The sequence below is a fragment of the Dipodomys ordii genome, unplaced genomic scaffold (genome assembly GCF_000151885.1).
Source record: "Dipodomys ordii isolate 6190 unplaced genomic scaffold, Dord_2.0 Scaffold23, whole genome shotgun sequence".
NCBI classification, from domain to species: Eukaryota; Metazoa; Chordata; class Mammalia; order Rodentia; family Heteromyidae; genus Dipodomys; species Dipodomys ordii.
In genome coordinates this window covers 1679585-1697818 of record NW_012267239.1, presented here as the reverse complement: position 1 = coordinate 1697818, position 18234 = coordinate 1679585, and the positions used below count along the sequence as shown (strand labels likewise).

The 18234-nt window shown below is 43.9% G+C and overlaps 1 protein-coding gene across 3 annotated transcripts in view; it reads left to right on the top strand.

Annotated features, from left to right (window-relative positions):
• Positions 1-18234, top strand: part of Depdc5 (DEP domain containing 5) — a 135404-nt gene that overhangs the window by 86829 nt on the left and 30341 nt on the right. For all 3 annotated transcript variants that reach the window (XM_013014494.1, XM_013014493.1, XM_013014492.1), the window contains 2 exons: positions 6024-6132; positions 16479-16633. In XM_013014494.1, coding sequence (XP_012869948.1) covers positions 6024-6132; positions 16479-16633 — 264 coding nt within the window. The remainder of the gene's footprint in view (positions 1-6023; positions 6133-16478; positions 16634-18234) is intronic.

The following is an 18234-nucleotide window of genomic DNA, read 5'->3' as shown; positions in this document are numbered from 1 at the left end:
CCGGTCGTGGGCCTGAACTCTGGGCCTGAAGGCTGTCCCTCAGCTCTTCAGCTCAAGGGTAACACTCTACCACTTAAGCCACAATGCCACTTGCAGCTTTTTCTGCTTATGTGGTGCTGAGGAATTGAACCTAGGGCCTCATGTATGCACTCTACCACTGAGCCATCTTCCCAGCCCTACAAAGGGAATTTTATTATGACATTTCAACACATGTAAACAATGTACTGCCATCAACCTCATCCCCTCCATCACTCTACCCACTCTTTTGTGTATGTGCATGGGCATGTGCATGCGTGTGTGCATACATGCTGATTCTGGGGCTTGAACTCAGACCTGGGCACTGTCCCTGAGTTTTTTGGGTTTTTTTTTTCCCTGTGCATTATGGGTCCTGGGCATTGTCCCTTAGCTCTTCTGTTCAAGGCTAACTAACACTCCACCACTTGAGTGGAAAAAGCCACTTCTGGCTTTTTCTGTTTATGTGATGCTGAGGAATGGAACCCAGGGCCTTATGCATGCAAGGCAAGCACTCTACCACTGAGCCACTTCCCAGCCCAACTACCTGGATTTTTATGTGTGAAAAACATATATAACATACATGATTCTATTATAGAATCATAGACAGTATAATAGACAGAATAATAGCATATAAAACCTAGGTTGGCTTTAAATAGCAAGAAACTCAGTTCACGTTTGTACTCAGCCATGAAGAGTAGAGGTGATAGGCTAAACTTTAGAAGAGGCATATACCTTTGGTTCTCTCTGTGATCTGAGATTTGTCTTGTGCCCTCAGTCATGACGTTTGGCTGTTGTTTTTGTTTTTTCCCCCTAAGCATTAGGGTATGTGGCTCCTTTATAAACAGTAACTGCTACAGTTGCCTGGACAGCTGTGGTACTACATCTTGCTTGGGGGTGGGGCAGGGAGAGCCTCCCGTGAAGTAGGATTGAAGTTGACCTTGAAGTGAAGCATTTACAAAGGGCCAGAGTGGGAAGTAGGACTTAGAGAAGAGACAAGTTGTTATACACAGGTGGAACCTGCTTATCTCATCCCTCATCCACTAGAATCAGTCCCCTTCAGTATGGCCTCAGTTGTGGGTTTACTCATCTTCCCTCTGACCTGTCTATATACCCTGAGGCTGTAAGGGTGCCTGACAGAGGTAGATGCACAGTGGATATTTGTGGAATGGCAGAGGTGAGGATGCTGGAGGTCTCTATAGATGAATGAAATGTACATTAGGGGAAAGTAGAAACCTGTCTCTCTGGTCTGAAGGTCTGGGTTGTACATAGTAGGAACCTTGTTAGACTTTCAGAGAGAACATGGATCCAAGGAGTGAGAGCATGAGCTATAGTGGGAAGTGTAGTTGGAAAGACTATAAGAAGCTGTCCTTTCACACTCATATAGGAGGTTTATTGTTGTTTTAATGGAAAATTTCAAACAGATGCCACAAAGTAGACAGACCAGTATAAGAAATCCCTCTTGGGGCTTGAAGGTGGCTTAGTGGTAGAGTGTGTGCCTTGCATGCATGAGGCCCTGGGTTCAATTCCTCAGTACCACATAAGCAAAAAGAAAAAAGCCGGAAGTGGCGCTGTGGCTCAAGTGGTAGAGCACTAGCCTTGAGCTGAAGAGCTGAGGGACAGCGCCCAGGCCCAGAGTTCAGGCCCCATGACCGGACCCAAAAAAAAAAAATCCCTCTCTACCTGTCACCTGGCTTCAGTGATCATCAACTCATGCCAGTCTTGTTTCATTTATATTTCCCCTGAGTTCATTTTTCCTTTAATTTTCCCCCCTCAAACCCCAAACATCATATTCTTTCATTTGTAATATTATAGAAAGAATGCCTTAAAAAATCTTCTTTTTAAAAAACCCAAATGAGAATATTATAAGTTTCCAAAAATTTATAAATCCAAGCTGGATGCTGGTGGTGGCTCATGTCTGTAATCCTAGCTACTCAGGAAGCTGAGATCTGAGGGCCATAGTTCAAAGCCAATCCAGGCAGGAAAGTACTTGAGACTCCAATTAAACACCAGAAAACTGGAAGTGATACTGTGGCCCAAAGTAGTAGAATATTAGCCTTGAGCACAAAGAGGCTCAGGGACAATGCCTGGGCTCCAAGTTCAAGCCCCATAACTGACTAAAAAAGGAAAGAAATTACAAATCTTGATATCATGAAATATACAGTTGGTGTCTTTGGTAATATTTTCTTCAGAGATGAGCCCCATGTATAGGAAGGCTTGGTAGGAGAGTGCGAGGAGGGAGAAGATGATTATGACCTACCTGGAAAGGAAGGGGCATGGATAGAGGTGAAAAGTGCAGCCGGGGCCCAGAGGACAGCCCAAGAGAGGGAAAGAAGCAGCAAGAGCAGGAGGGGCTTATATAAGACAGAAAACACTAAGTTCTTTTCCAAAAATATCTTTATCAGACTCAGGAAAGACCCCAGCACTCTGCCTGGCAGGCTCTCCCTACATCTCATCTTAGACTTTTCCCACTGGAAAAGAGAAGGAGGAACATATGTCACTGGAAGGGGTGTGAAGCTGGTGGTGGAGAGAGTGAAGGGATCTTATTTTAATTTGCCAGTGTATCATCATCTCAGTAAGTACCTAGGAGGCTCTTTCTGCTCACAGTGGCTGAAGAAGGCCATCTGAGGGAGCAGCATCCCCTCTGAGGGTGATACTCTCAGCCAACTCCACCTCAGGAGGCAGGATAGAGATCTGAGACTTCTTCCTTACCCAAGATTACTGCTCCTGGGTGATGTGCTAGGTTTTCACAAAGCTGGAGGTAGAATAAAGGGAGCCAGATTTTTTTTTTTTGTAAGGCTTGTTCACATAGCATTTTAAAAAATTTATGTGCTTTTCTTTTTCTTCTACTATTTCAAGTATGTTCAGTTGTATTTATAATGAAAAACAATGTTATGGCATCACCAAAGAGAGCTTTGAAGATTGTATCTCGGGGATGGATGAGAATGTTGAAAGGGGTGACATTGATCAAGGTGCACTGTATTTATTTTATTTATTTTTTGTTGTTGGTCATGGGGCTTGAACTCTGGGTCTGGGCACTGTCTCTCAGTTCTTCAGCTCAAGGAAGCACTCTACCACTTGAGCCACAGTACCACTTCTGATTTTCAGGTGTTTTATTGGAGATAAAAGAGTCTCACGGAGTTTCCTGCTCAGGCTGGCTTTGAACTGTGATCCTCAGCCTCCTGAGTAGTTAGAATTACGGCGTGAGCCATTGGTGCTCGGCTTGATGCGTTGTATTTTTTGGGGGGGAGGGGAGGTCCGGTAGTGGAGCCTGAACTCTGGGCCTGGGTGCTGTCCCTCAGCTCTTCAGCTCAAGGCTAGCAACTCTACCACTTGAGCCATAGTGCCACTTCCAGCTTTTTTTCTTTTTGCTTATGTGGTGCTGAGGAATCAAACCCAAGGCCTCATGCATGCAAGGCAAGCGCTCTACCACTGAGCCACCTTCCCAACCCGATGCATTATATTTATAAACTGCTTTGTTGCATGGCAACTCCTTTGTGCAACTATTTAAAAATTATACAAATAAAAAAAGGGGGAAAAACATCTGTTTCTCAGCCAGATGCTGGTAGCCTGTACTCATAGCTGCTTAGAAAACCAAGATTGTTCAGAGCCAATCTGGGCAAACACCCAAGAGACTCTTATCTCCAGTTAACCACCAATAAAGCTGGAAGTGGGAGTATATTTAAGTGGTAGAGTACCAACTTTGAGCAAGAAACTAAAGGACAGATCAGGTCCTATGTTCCTGCCCCAGTACTAGCACACAAAAAAAAGTGTATTTCTAGCCTCGTCATTTTACCCTAACTCTGTTTATGGTTCTTTCCGGTTTTAACTATAGGCACAGGTGTTTGGTCAAACTCTGGTAGAAGACAGTCTTTAAGTCTTAGCTCTTTGCTGGTTAACAGCAGTGAGAATAGCCTGGACAGCAGGTGTTGGCAAGTGGTTGTCTCTGCTTTTAGTAGATAAGGATAACTTGATGATAGCCAAGTTCAGCCAGACAGGTGAGGTGTTCATGCCTATCCAGACTGGCTCTGGTGTGTGTGTGTGTGTGTGTGTCTTAGAGCTTGAACTACCTGGATGCTGTTCCTGAGCTTTTTTGCTCTAAGCTAGTGCTTTACTATTGAGTCACAGCTCCTTATCTGGCTTTTTGGTGATTAATTAGAGATAAGAATCTCATAGACTTTCCTTTACGGGCTGGCTTTGAACCTTGATGCTCAGATGTCAGCCTCATGAATAGTTAGTATTACATGCATGAGCTGCTGACACCTGGCTCTGAGCTCCTTTTATAATGTTCCCAGCTACCAAAATATAAAGTCCCCTATGGGGGGTTTAGGTAGTAACTCAAATGTCTACGGCAGAAGTATAGTTGGTCCTCTATGTCTGTGGGTGCTACATTAGTGAATTCATCCAAAACATTATGAAAAAAAGGTTGTTGTCTATACTAATCATATATTGACTTTTAAAAAAATTTTCCCTAAGCCATACAGTATACCAATTTACATAGCATTTAAATTGTTTTAGGTATTATAAGTAACCTGAAGATGGCTTAAAGTGTACAGAAGACCATGTGGAGCTGGGTCCAATGACTCACACCTGTAATTCTAACTTCTCAGGAGGCTGAGATCCGAGGATCACGGTTTGAAGCCAGACCGGGCAGAAAAGTCTCTGAGACTCTAATCTCCAATTAACCACTCAAAATGCAGAAGTGGCACTGTGACTCAAGTGGTAGAGTGCTAGCCTTGAGCACAGAGAGGCTCAAGGACAGAGCCCATGCTCTGAGTTCAACAACAACAACAACAACAAAAGTGAACATGTGGAGACTCTATACAAATAAATACTTGACTGTTGTATAAAAGGAAATTGAGCATCCTTAGATTTTGGTTCTAGAGAACCAGGTTCTAGGCTTCTAGCGAACTTAGAACCAGTCTTCTGTGCTGAGGGAGGGCTCTGTATATTGCAATTATAATGAAGCACTTTAACACTATCATATGAACTTTCAGAAACTTACCAGACAAGAATACAGTGATATATTAAAACAATTTAACTTAAATTAAAATAGTTCATAATATTAGAATGAAAAAATGGAAAGTGAACATGAAAGTATGACATTATTTCCATACAGCAGGACTGAGATGGAGTGAGATTTCCTAAGAAAACTATATTTGTCTAGGGTTTTTTTTTTGGTTGGTTGTGGGGCTTGAACTCTGGGCCTGGGCGCTTTCCCTGCGCTCTTCAGCTCAAGGTGAGTACTCTACTGCTTGAGCCACAGTACCACTTCCAGTTTTCTAATGGTTTATTGGAGATAAGAGTCTCACAGAGTTTCCTGCCCAGGCTGGCTTTGAACCGTGATCCTCAGATCTCAGCCTCCTGAGTAGCTAGGATTACAGGCGTGAGCCACCGGTCCCCTACATTTTTGTCTAGTTTTATGACATAATATCTGTTAGATTTGTATGTTTGAGAGAAGAAAGGGGTGTGACTACGTATGTTTGAAGGAACATGAATCTTTTCAAAATACATAGTTAACATATGCATTTAGTTTATACTGCATATTAATGTAGCCCTGATTTTCAGAATGTGCTTTTGTTGATATATTTAACAGAAAGTGAGATAAGGTCTTCCCATAGAACTAAACAAATGGTATTTGTGGATAGAGTCATTCAGACTATATCATTTGCCCTTTTAAAGCAGGTTGTGATAGATGGGGCCTCACTCTATGGGTAGGCTGTCCTCATACTCCTAGGCCCAAGTAATCATCTTACCTTAGCTTTCTGAGATGCTGAAACTACAGGAATATACCACTGCGTCTAGCCTACAATGCTTTCTAAATTGAGTTGTTTTCTGATTGATTGTGGAGGATAGCTTAATGAAATGAAGGTTATTACATAGGGCCTGGAGGAGAAACAAGGCAGAATGTGGGTGCCAAGGATGACAGTAGAGCTGTCTCCATGTTGAGTAATGTAGATCCTTTTCCAGGGGTCTGTCAACAAGCTATAGTTATGTGTTTCTTTCCTCAGGTGCCTAGGAGAACAGCAGGCAGCTGCTCATGGTGGGAAGAGTGCCACCCAGCCAGTGGAGAACAGCAGCGTTGCCATGACTCCCACCTACGTGGACAGCCCACGAAAGGTAAAGGCAGTCACTTTATGGGAGATGGGGAGGATTGTCATGTGATCTCAGGGACCCAATGCAGAGGTAGAATGGATTGCCATCCAAATCCAGGATTGATTGTTCCAAAGCTTTGGATGTATTTTAACACAGACCCTTTTAAGGTTCTGTCTCTGCCTTTATTGAGGAACTTTCTTGTTTATAGTAGTTCATAGCTAACTTCTAATTAAGTACAGATATAGAGCAGTTGAGCTAAACTCTGTTGGTTCAGACCTGAGACCTCCCTTGCACTTGGAAACTGACCATCTGGTTTTTCTTCAATGTCATTATTTCCTTTCCTAGAGGGGAGTAGGAAGATACTGAGGCACCTTACACAAGAGTTTACTCTTCTTTGATAGTAGAATTCCTATCAGTTTTCTTTTTTTTAAGAAAATTGTTATTATAAAAGTGATGTACAATGCCGGGCGCTGGTGGCTCACGCCTGTAATCCTAGCTACTCAGGAGGCTGAGATCTGAGGATCGCGGTTCAAAGCCAGCCTGTGCAGGAGAGACAGTGAGACTCCTATCTCCAATAAACCACCAGAAAACCGGAAGTGGCACTGTAGCTCAAGTGGTAGAGCGCTCGCCTTGAGCTGAAGAGCTGAGGAACAGCGCCCAGGCCCAGAGTTCAAGCCTTGAGCTGAAGAGCTGAGGGACAGCGCCCAGGCCCAGAGTTCAAGCCCCACGACCGACAAAAAAAAAAAAGTGATGTACAGAGGGGTTACAGTTATATAAGTCAGGTAATACCTTTCTTTTTGAACAATGTCACCCCTTCACTCTCTCCTACTTTTTCCCTCCCGTCCCACCTACACTATCAGTTTTCTTAGATGGAAGAATATAGTCAAACTGTAAGCATTATTGAAAGGCAAGGTGAAAAAAAAAAAAAAAACCTCTGAGACTTTAGGCCTCTATAATGGCCAAGCCAGTACAGTGGCAAAAAACTGTTGGGCAGTTTTTTGGTGTCTTATAAGACCAATAGTCTTGTCTCTTTCAGTTCTATCTGCTGAGAAATCCAGACTCAGATCATTGTGCTGTGTGAGAGGGTAGGGTGTGCTAACTGTGCATTCGCTGATCTGGTCCCTACTTCTGGGAGATGAAAGAGATTTAGTGCATGTATTTTATATTTAAAATTGCAGTCAAATGATGTATCCATCCTTGTATTTATTTTATTCATATGTCATAAAAGTTTCCCACCACATTAAATATTTTTCAAAAGTACGATTTATCTTTTTCAGTGTTAGTGATTAAACCCAGGGCCTGGCACAAGCTAGGCAAGCACTCTTATTACTGAGCTAAAATCTATAGCCTCCAAAATTAGTTTTAAAAGTAGGTTTTTAAAAATAGTTGTGGGCTGAGTGTGTAAGTCAGTGGTAGAATGCTCATTTATCATGTTCAAGGCCCTACATTCAATCACAAGCACCACCAAAAGAAAATAAAACTGTTTCATAATATGAATAATACTTTCATTTAGAACTTTTTTTGTTAAAAATGTTGATAGTTTCTCATTTTAAAGCTAATTCGGCAACTCTGTAAAGTATAATCTACAGTGTATTACTTAACACTACTTGTAATATAAGGGATAGTTTGTAATTATAAGGAATGAGCTGCTTTATAATAATTACTTGATTGTATCTGATCATTTCCTTAGTTTTAGCATAAATTGCTAGAATCACATGACTAGTTGGAGGGGTGAAAAATCTGAAGAAAATTATTAAATGGAGGTTTCAGGTGGTCTTAAAGAGTCTGTAGAACAGAGGTCAGCAAACTTGAGTGAGTATTTCAGGCTTTGTAGGCAAAGAGGCAAAAATGAATTTGTTGTATAGGTTCTAGACATCTATTCTTTGCTCACAGGCTGTAAAAAACAAATACTGGCCAGACCTGGCCTGCAAGTTGTAGTTTGTTGGTCCCTTCTCTAGGGAGTGTCATTAAAGCAAAAGTCTGTGTGCAGATAATGTTGTATTTTTTTCACTTTACCTCATTCATATGTACATAACTCTCAGCACCATCAGCTCTTCTGTTGTTTCATGTTCTGGCATGGAAGGGACAGGAATCAAAGTAATCAATGAATCTGTGTGTGCTGTCCACAAGTTTTTTTTTTTTTTTAAACCTCTGCTCATGGTCATCTCTTAGGACTAGACATAATACCAAGATAGACAGCAAAGTAGAAGAATTATAGAGAGTTTGCAATGTACTGGATACCAAATATTAGGTTAGAGAACATTCTCCTGATACTCCAATTGAGCCCTGAAACCTATACATAGGACTAGATGTTCAGGGAGGCAGAAGCTAAAGTTCTATGAGATGCCCTACTGGCTTGCTCAGAAATCCCTTGCCCTGTCTGCAGCCAACACTTCCTGTTAATGGATGGAGGAGGAGCACCTGCATCTGCATCCCCACAACCATGCCTCTCCACAGTTTCTTACTTTCATTTGCAATGGCTGATGGGAAATGACAGCAATGTTATTCAAAACAAGCCCTCGAAGGTTTCAGACTTCCAACCAAAGAAAAGTTGCAGGACAGGGACCTTGGACAAGTGCCACCTCTGAATTTCAGCGTACCAAGTAAAAAAAAGATTTTGAAGGGAGAGATCTTTGGAAAAGTTCTCAGTGTCATTTCTGTTTCTAACATGGACGTCACCAGTGAGTAGACTGGAAGTCATTTCAGGAAGCCCCTCACATCAGTGCTTGAGCCCTTAACATTTTACATGTCTCGGCTTTGTGATTTTGTTACACAAGCAGAGGAGAAGGTAAACCTGCCTCTGTACCCTCTGTGTGCTCAGAAGATTAAGCGAGACTTCTTGCTGCATTGAATCCTCTTCTCCCCGCTGGCTGCAGTAACAGGCAGAAGAACCCTTAGGCCTCAGTGTTTCTTTCCCAGAGGGCTGCTGCATACTCAGCCAGGCGGGAGGCCAGGATGTTGCCACTGCAACCTTTATCCTGCCATTCCTGCCAAGCTGCTCTGTAGTCTTACCCTCTTCCTTGCCATAGATCTGAAAGAATTTCAGAGCTATGCGAGAGGATAAAAGCATCCAAGCCACACTCTTGGCAGAATGGAGGGAGCTTGGACACACCTTCTCACCCAAGTGCTTTCTCCCACAAAGTGGGATGTTCTATCAGGGAAGGTGTGAGTCCCTTCTCATGCTTCGCATTTGGATTTTATCTCTGGATAAATCGTCCCTCCCTCCCTCCTTCCCTTCTCTCTCCCTTCCTTCCTTTCTTTCCTTTTCTTTTTCTTTCTTCTCTTTCTCTTCCTGTCTTTGTTCTTCCTTCCTTCCCTCTCTCCTTCCCTTCCCTCCTTTCTTTCTTCCTTCCTTTCTCTTTCCCTTCTTTCCTTCCTCCCTTCCTTTCTTTCACTTTTTCCTTCCTCCCTTCCTTCCTTCCTTCCTTCTTTTCTCTTTTCCTTCCTTCTTCCTCCATTCCTTTCCCTTTCTTTTCCTTCCTTCCTTCCTTCCCCTCTCTCTTGTTCTTTCTTTTCCTCCCCTTCCTCTTTCTCATCTTCTCCTTCTATCTTTTTTCTTTCCTTCCTTTTCTTGATATCCCTCTTATGTTCTTGTTTCTCTCCTTCCTTCCTTGTTTTTATTCATTTGTTTGTCTATTTTTTTTCACACCCTCCCTGCCCTTCCCCTGATGGTTAACCACTGTACGTACTCCACTTCTTCACTGCCTTGCGCCTGCTGTTGCTGCTGCTGTTGCTGCTGCTGCCATTGTCACTTCCTCCTCCTCTGACTTCAGGATGGGGCCTTCTTTATGGAGTTTGTCCGCAGCCCACGCACAGCATCGTCCGCCTTCTACCCTCAGGTTAGTCAAATCCCATGACTCTGCAGCCTGTGCATGCTGGGCCCCTTGGCAGAAGCCACAAGCTGGCCTTCTGTTCATCACTGAGCAGATGGAATTGGGTTGAATCTGGAGCTTGAGGGCCAGCCGAAATGGAATGTGGTGTCTGTGGTGTATATTTGCTTCCATGTCATTCACAGCGACAAGGGTAATGGAAGAGATTCATGCAAAAAAAGCAAAGGATCACACTGGTGTTGAACCCAGTATTTCTTCATTGCTACTGTGTGGCTGGTTTGCCTGGTGCCATGAATCTCACCACATCATTATCTTCCCTTGAAGGTTTCATAAGCAACATGAGACATGTATACTTAGGGACAAACACTCAGTTTTCTCCTCCTAGTACAACCAGATACATTTATAACAGTGTGGCAGGAAGTGGTGAAAAACAGCCAGCATTTATAAATAGGCGGGTGCTCTGTCATAGGCTAACGGTATATAACCGAGGATAGTTTGCTTGCCTGCCTGCTACGCTTCACTTAACTCGTTTGTCAAAGAAAATATTTGGACCAGATCTTTAAGAGCCTTCACTTACTATGTGTCAAACGTGTGTGTTGTTTCATTTCTTTTCAGAGCCTATCCTGTGAGAGAAGTAAATGTGTGATGCTAATTTTTCAAATGAAGAATGAGGGACAAAGATACTGTTTTTTGTTTTTGTTTTTTGTTAGTCATGGGGCTTGAACTCTAGGCTTGGGCACTGTCTCTGCGCTCTTCAGCTCAAGGCGAGAGCGTTCTACTGCTTGAGCCACAGCGTCACTTCTGGTTTTCTGGTGGTTTATTAGAAATAAGTGTCTCATGGACTTTTCTGCCCAGGCTGGCTTTGAACCTCGATCCTCAGATCTCAGCCTCCTGAGTAGCTAGGAGTACAGGCGTGAGCCACCAGCTAAAGATTCTGTTTTCTACAGTACAGTGTAGAGCTTTAAATCCAGGCCTCACAGATTTGACTCAGGACCCACTCTGTAATTAGCATTAGTAATTACTGTTTTGACAGATCCTTGGTGAATAGAAACAAGTCTTCCTTCCTTTATTGAAGCCTCTTAGTGTATATGAAATTGACTTAGTTACCATGAACCATTTTTAGACATCTGCATAGTGGAAAAGATTTACGTGCAGTCAGGCAGGGTGCCAGGTACCATGGCTCAAGCCTGTTATTTTAGCTACTGGGGAGGGGGAGATCAGGGATGGAAGTTTGAAGTCAGCCCAGGCATAAAAGTTCAAGAAGCTCCATCTCAAGCAATGACTGAATATATTTCTGAGTGCCTGCCACCCCAAGCTACAAGAGAAGCACAGTGACTGAATGCAGTAGCACATGCCTGTCATCTCAGTGACAAAGGGAAGCACAAATAAGAGGATCACAGTTCAGGCAATTTAGGTATAACTCAAGATCTGTTCTCAAAAATAGCCAATGCAAAAAGGGTCTGGTTATGTGGCTGAAGTCTTGCTTAACAAGCAAAAGACCTTGAATTCAAACCACAAAAAAAGGGAAATTAGGGCTGGGAAGGTGGCTCAGTGGTAGAGCGCTTGCCTTGCATGCCTGAGGCCCTGGGTTTAATTCCTCAGCACCACATAAGCAAAAAAGAAAAAATCCAGAAATGGCGCTGAGGCTCAAGTGGTAGAGCGCTAGCCTTGAGCTGAAGAGCTGAGGGACAGCATCCAGGCCCAAAGTTCAGGCCCCACAACCGGACCAAAAAAAAAAAAGGGGGGGGGGAATTAATACCTGTTGTGTATTCACTATGATGATATTTTGCAGACAAAATCTTTATAACAACCTATAAGGCCACAGATATTATCATTCTGTTTTGCAGATGAGAAAACTGAGATAGGAGCTAGTCAAAGGATACTCACCAGTGACTGCTGAAGCTCCATACCACACTGCCCATATATAATGGGAGGGTTAAAGGTTTAGTTAATCATGGAAACTTGCTTTTCTTAGATCAGAGGTTGCCCTGCCTGTCTGTGCAGGTCTTCAGGTATCTTGATGTCTACAGCTCCCTGTGACCCATGAGCCAGGCCACACCCTCCATTCCCACCAGGACCTCCGAGTTCTATTCTAAGCCTCTCTCATCTCTAAATGTAGGAGACCTACTATTTTTGGTTTGAAACAGACTTAGATCGATGTCTTTCGTCTTTTGCTTCCTGAGAGACTCCCTTGTGAGCAGTTTTAGATTGAGATTAGAATTTAACATAAAACAAATTATAATGTCAGTTGAATGCATCTCTTCCTGCTAGTGTCTATTCCCTATTCCTTCTGTCTCCTCTCCACCCTTATCCAGGACCTGGACATTCAGAGTATGCAGTGAGCCCTTTAAAAGAAATAAAAACAAATAAAAAACAAACAAACAAAAAAGGCCAGGCGCTGGTGGCTCACGCCTGTAATCCTAGCTACTCAGGAGGCTGAGATCTGAGGATCGCGGTTCAAAGCCAGCCCGGGCAGGAGAGACCATGAGACTCCTATCTCCAAAATCCACCAGGAAACCGGAAGTGGCGCTGTAGCTCAAGTGGTAGAGCGCTCGCCTTGAGCTGAAGAGCTGAGGGACAGCGCCCAGGCCCAGAGTTCAAGCCCCACGACTGACAAAAAAAAAAGAAAGAAAGAAAGATGTTGCTGGATGCCAGTGGCTCATGCCTGTCATTCTAGCTATTCAGGAGGCTGAGATCTGAGGATTGAGTTTTGAAGCCAACCCCAGGCAAGAAACTCTGTGAGACTCTTCTCTCCAATTAACTACTTAAAAAGCTGCAAGTGGATCTGTGGCTTAAGTTGTAGAGTACTAGTCTTGAGCAAAAGAGCTCAGGGATAGCACTCAGGCCCTGAGTTCAAGCCCAAGCGAGGCTCCAAAGAAAGAAAGAAAGATGCTATGGGTTTAAAGGCTGAGCCATGGAGTCTTTGGTATCTCTCCATGGTTACCACTGCAAGGACTGGTTGTGAATCCTTCCCCACCCATGTGCACTGACCTCTTCCAATCTTGGGTTTCTCTTCTATAGAATGAGACTAATTAATAATGGTGTTCTCAGAGGGTTGCTAGGAGAGAAAAATCACATGAAGCATCTTTGTGGTTGGCTCAGATCTAACTCATAGTAATTCTCCATAGTGTATCTGTATATGGAGGAGAAAGGCTTAATTAGTGGGTGGAAGAAGAGGTACAGAACAGTAAATGGGCTTGACTGACCCTTGGCTCTTTTCTCATTTGTGTGTGTGTGTGTGTGTGTGTGTGTGTGTGTGTGTGTGTGTGTGTGAGAGAGAGAGAGAGAAAATAGGCTTGAGCTTCTAACTGTGATGGTCCTGTTGGACTTTGGGAAGCAGGAAAGGCCTCAGTCTCCTGCAAATGTATTGCCATGTTTTCTTCTCCTCATAGCAGCAGCTTGCTGAGAGCTAGGGTTCTTGTCAGCCAAATGGGAGGTAGGGTGTCACTCCAGACCAGTTTTGCTAAGGTAAAGAAGTACCTGTCAAATTAAAGAACACAGCAGTGCACAGAAGGTTCTAGGTAATATGCCACCATTCCATCATTCTAATGGTAACAGATATGTCATCAGTTACATTATTTTCCTCTTTATATCTTATTCTCTGAGGGAAAAAAAATGAAACAACTTTTGGGGGGTGGGGACTTGTTGGTTGTGGGGTTTGAATTCAGGGTCTAGACACTCCCTGAGCTTTTCCAGCTCAAGGCTAGCACTCTACCACTTTGAGCCACAGCTCCACTTCGAGTTTTTAGGGGGTTAATTGGAGATAAGAGTCTCATGGACTTTCCTGCCTGGGCTGGCTTCAAACTGTGATCCTCAAATCTCAGTCTCCTGAGGAGCTTACAGGCATGAGCCACCAACATCTAGCTGGAAAATGTTTTTGTCATCACAAAACTTACATAAGAATTTAGAGGGCATAAGAAGCACTTTGGTCATGAAACTTTCCTCAGGAGTCAGCCTCATGATGTCTTCTGTCCATGGCTTGGTGCCAAGAGAGGCCCCTGCCACAAGAGACCTGAACCTCTTTCCTTCCTCTACTATTTGACCCCAATAGGTCTCTCACAAGAGACCTGGCAGTCAGCAGCCCGACCCAGCACATCTGGATTCCAATTGTGCATGGTAAGCATCTCTGAAGTCATCGCTTTCTTTTGGTCACCTCCATCTCCAGTGGACACAGCCCCCAGCCAGGCAATGGACCATATCTCACCATATCATAGCCTTTAGTAGCTACCTGTGTGGTCTTCCTGCTTCTACCCAGTGTGACCTGGACTCTACGGTCACCTTCTGAATGAAGTCTGGTTGTGTCAGCCCCCTCATTAAAACTTTCCAGGGCTTTCTTTGCTTTAGGATAAAGGTCTCTGCATAATTAATTAGAGCCCACTTTTCCCTCCAGCCTCTTCTGCATCTTCCTCACTCCGGTGATCTCCATGGCACTATTTCCTTCCCCCATAGTGCACATGCTGTCACTCACTGACCCCTCTTACCATGCTGAGTTAATTCCTGTTCATCCATTAGATATGTGTCATGGAGTTCCACAGCTCCTGTGTGCTTTTTTTTTTAAATCAGTATCTCTCATAGTTCTACTTTGCATGCCTATGTGGCTACTATGAGTCAGGAACTGAGTACTCTCTAACATTCTCTAACCTCTGCTCTGCAACCTGCAACCTTTAGTGGGTGCTTGTAGGGATTCCAGGTGTGTAGGACCATCTTGCGTCTAGGTCCTGTAAAGGAAATGAGGCAAATACATTTGTATGAGGCAAAACCTGGCAGCTACCAGGATAGGGGGCTAATAGAGACCCAGAGCATGGGAGTGGAGAGAATCAGGAAATGTGTAGCATTTGAAATGGCCTTTCAACATGGATGGAGTTTTTGATAGTGATGGGGGAAAAAACATCCTAAGGCCACAACACATGGATGAGATGATGTAAGCAGAGGTGGATTTATCTGGAGATGTCCATATGGTAATGGTGGGTGTCACTGTGACATCTCCACTCTGGCAGGGTCTTCATTGCCTTGTGGGTTGGTTCTCAAAGTGGTAGCCCATGGAGAGATGCAAGATTTTAGAGTCACAGAATAATGAAGTTGGAACTGTTCTCTAGGAAGGTACAAATGAGGGTGGCTCTCAGGTAGAGTTTTGGGGAGTGAGGCTGTGGTTACAGGGCTGTTTAGGAGGCTGTTCCAATCCTATCTGTCAGAGGGATGTCATCTTAGTTCTCTGAGACTTGCGTGTGCATCTACCGAGGGGAGGCAACAGGACCAGGCCTCGTTTTAGATAAGAAGTCATCAGAGAGCTATAGAGTTTGAACCTGGGCAAGTGGAAGGCTGAGTGTATCACTAACAGAGTGAAAGAGGAATGAGATAGAGAAGCGAGAGTCATGGGAGATGGATGGTGCTCATTGTTATTTTATCCTTTGTTTTTTCTCTAAATGTATTCTCTCCTCCTTTTCCCCCGTCTCATAAGGAATGATTCTGACTTATTTTCCTACAGGGAGTTGTCTTTAGTGTCACTCTTGTGGTTCATTGAATCTGGTATAGAAGGGATTTCTTTCTTTTCTTTTCTTTTCTGTCATAGTTCTTGAACTCTGGGTCTGGGTACTGTCCCTGAGCTTTTCAGCTCAAGGCAAGCGCTCTGCCACTTGAGCCACATCACCACTTTGGGTTTTCTGGTGGTTAATTGGAGATAAGAGTCTCCTGTCCGGGCTGGCTTTGAACCATGATCCTCAGAACTCAGCCTCCTGAGTAGCTAGGGTTACAGGCATGAGACACCGGCACCCGGCTAAAAGGGATTTCTGTGGTCCTGGGGATTTATTGTGAAGAACTGCCTCCCATCTGCCTCAGTTTAGAGGGCAGGAGTCCCTAGCTGCTCTGACAGAGGAGGTATACACAGGATTGAGCATGTTCTCTGGGCTCCTTTAGCTCTTATACCAGTGTGTCCTAGGAATGACAGTAGAAAGGACTATATACTTAATCACTGTAAAGATTTTTTTTTGCCAGTCCTGGGACTTGAACTCATGACCTGGGCATTGTGCCTGAGCTGCTTTTGCTCAAGGCTAGCACTCTGTCACTTGAGCCACAGTGCCACTTCTGGCTTTTTCTGTTTATGTGGTACTGAAGAATGTGGAACTGAGGGCTTCATGCATGCTAGGCAAGCACTCTATCACTAAGCCACATTCCTAGTCCAACTTTAAAGACCTTGAAGGAGACTGTTAGTGTATGTGTATGTGTGCGCACATGAACACTCTTACACGTGTGTACCTGTACCAGGGCTTGAGTTTAGGGCTTCTTGTTCTTGCTTTCTTTCTCATGGCTGGCACTCTACCACTTGAACCATACATCTACAGACTTCTCTACCTAGACTGGTCTCAAACTTCAACACTACAGGTCTCAGTCCTCTGAGTAGCTAGGGTAACAGGTGTGAGCCACTGGTACCCATTGTTTGTTTGTTTGTTCGTATACCTGTTGAGTGAATAAACCAGGATACTTTATTATGTTTTCTTGCTGGTTATTCTTAGATCCAGGTGTTAATTTTTTATTCTCCTGTAGGCATCGCTGGACCAAACAGTTGCTCCAGTGTTGGATGGCACCAGTTTGGGGGTAAGCGCAAGCCAATCTGTGGACAGAGGAAGCAGCCAGACCTTTGGGAGTTCCCAGAACTTAGGAGAACAGGCCTTCCCCTCTGGAAATCCCAGTGACAGCAGGTGAGAATTATTAAACTCATTCTCCATACGGTGGGAACAATTTAACCAAAGTTTCTGACTGCCAGAAATTATTTGTGGGACCCTGGGCAAGGCAGTCCTTCCCCAGAGCTGTATGATGGACTTATGACCTGTGCTCTAATCTCCCTTGCTCATAGGATAGCTAGGAGGTGTCCTTTGAGACATAGGAAGGTGTCAGGTCCCATGCAGGAGCACAGGGCTTCACAAAAGGGGCCCAGACCTGTCTGTTCTGGTCATCACAGTGCCTGTGGTGTGCTTGCACAAGATAGCATGCAGTCAGTAAGGAAGTGAACAGCGAATGAGTCATTTATTCTGGCCAAAGGTGACTGTTCTTTTTCTATTCATGAGTATCCAGAGAAGGATTTTGCCTGAGCCTCATTTGCTTTCAAAAGCGCCCTAGCTTTTTAAAATCTTGAAATGAATACATAATAACTGCACATATATATATATATATATATATTTTTTTTTTTTTTTTTTTTTTTTTTTTCGGTCGTGGGGCCTGAACTCTGGGCCTGGGCGCTGTCCCTCAGCTCTTCAGCTCAAGGCTAGCGCTCTACCACTTGAGCCACAGCGCCACTTCCGGCTTTTTTCTTATGTGGTGCTAAGGAATCGAACCCAGAGCCTCAGGCATGCAAGGCAAGCGCTCTACCACTGAGCCACCTTCCCAGCCCTAACTGCACATATTTATATAATATAAGGTAATGTACTCTGGCTTTTAAAGCCAACGTTAGTTTTGAGAAACTTTTTTTTTTGTCAGTCATGGGGCTGGAACTCAGGGCCTAGGTCTGTCCCAGAGCTCTTTTGCTCAAAGCTAGTGCTTTGAGCCATAGGGCCACTTCCAGTTTTTTAGTGGATAATTGGAAATAAGAGTCTCATAGGTGGGGGGGTAGGGGGGAGGCTGGGAAGGGATGTGAAGGATAAACAAAGGAGGAAGCTGCAATGCTTGGTAAGAAATGTACGCATTATCCTGCCCATGTAATTGTAACCCCTCTGTACAGTATATTCACAAATAAAATAAAATAAATTTAATAATAAAAAATAAATAAATAAATAAAAAGAGTCTCATAGGGACTTTTCTGCCCAGACCGGCTTTGAACCACAGATCTCCTGAGTAGCTAGGATTACAGGGATTGAGCCATCAGCATTTGGCTGAGAAATTTCTTTTTAACTTCTTTCCAGGCTATGCTTGCTTTAAAATAATTCTGCCCAATCTGTTCTTACTGCCTCACTGTACTGACTTGAGAGTCTTTGATAAATGATCTAAGAAACTTCTGTACCCCTTTCCCTGAGAGCAGACAATCCCATGGGTGCTCACCTGACCCCTGTCAGCAGTCACTTGGTTTCTTTTTTTCTTTTTCTTTTTTTTTTTTTTTGTCGGTCGTGGGGCTTGAACTCTGGGCTTGGGCGCTGTCCCTGTGCTCTTCAGCTCAAGGCTAGCGCTCTACAGCTTGAGCCATAGCGCCACTTCCGGTTTTCTAGTGGTTTATTGGAGATAAGAGTCTCACAGACTTTCTTGCCCGGGCTGGCTTTGAACCTCAATCCTCAGATCTCAGCCTTCTGAGTAGCTAGGGTTACAGGCGTGA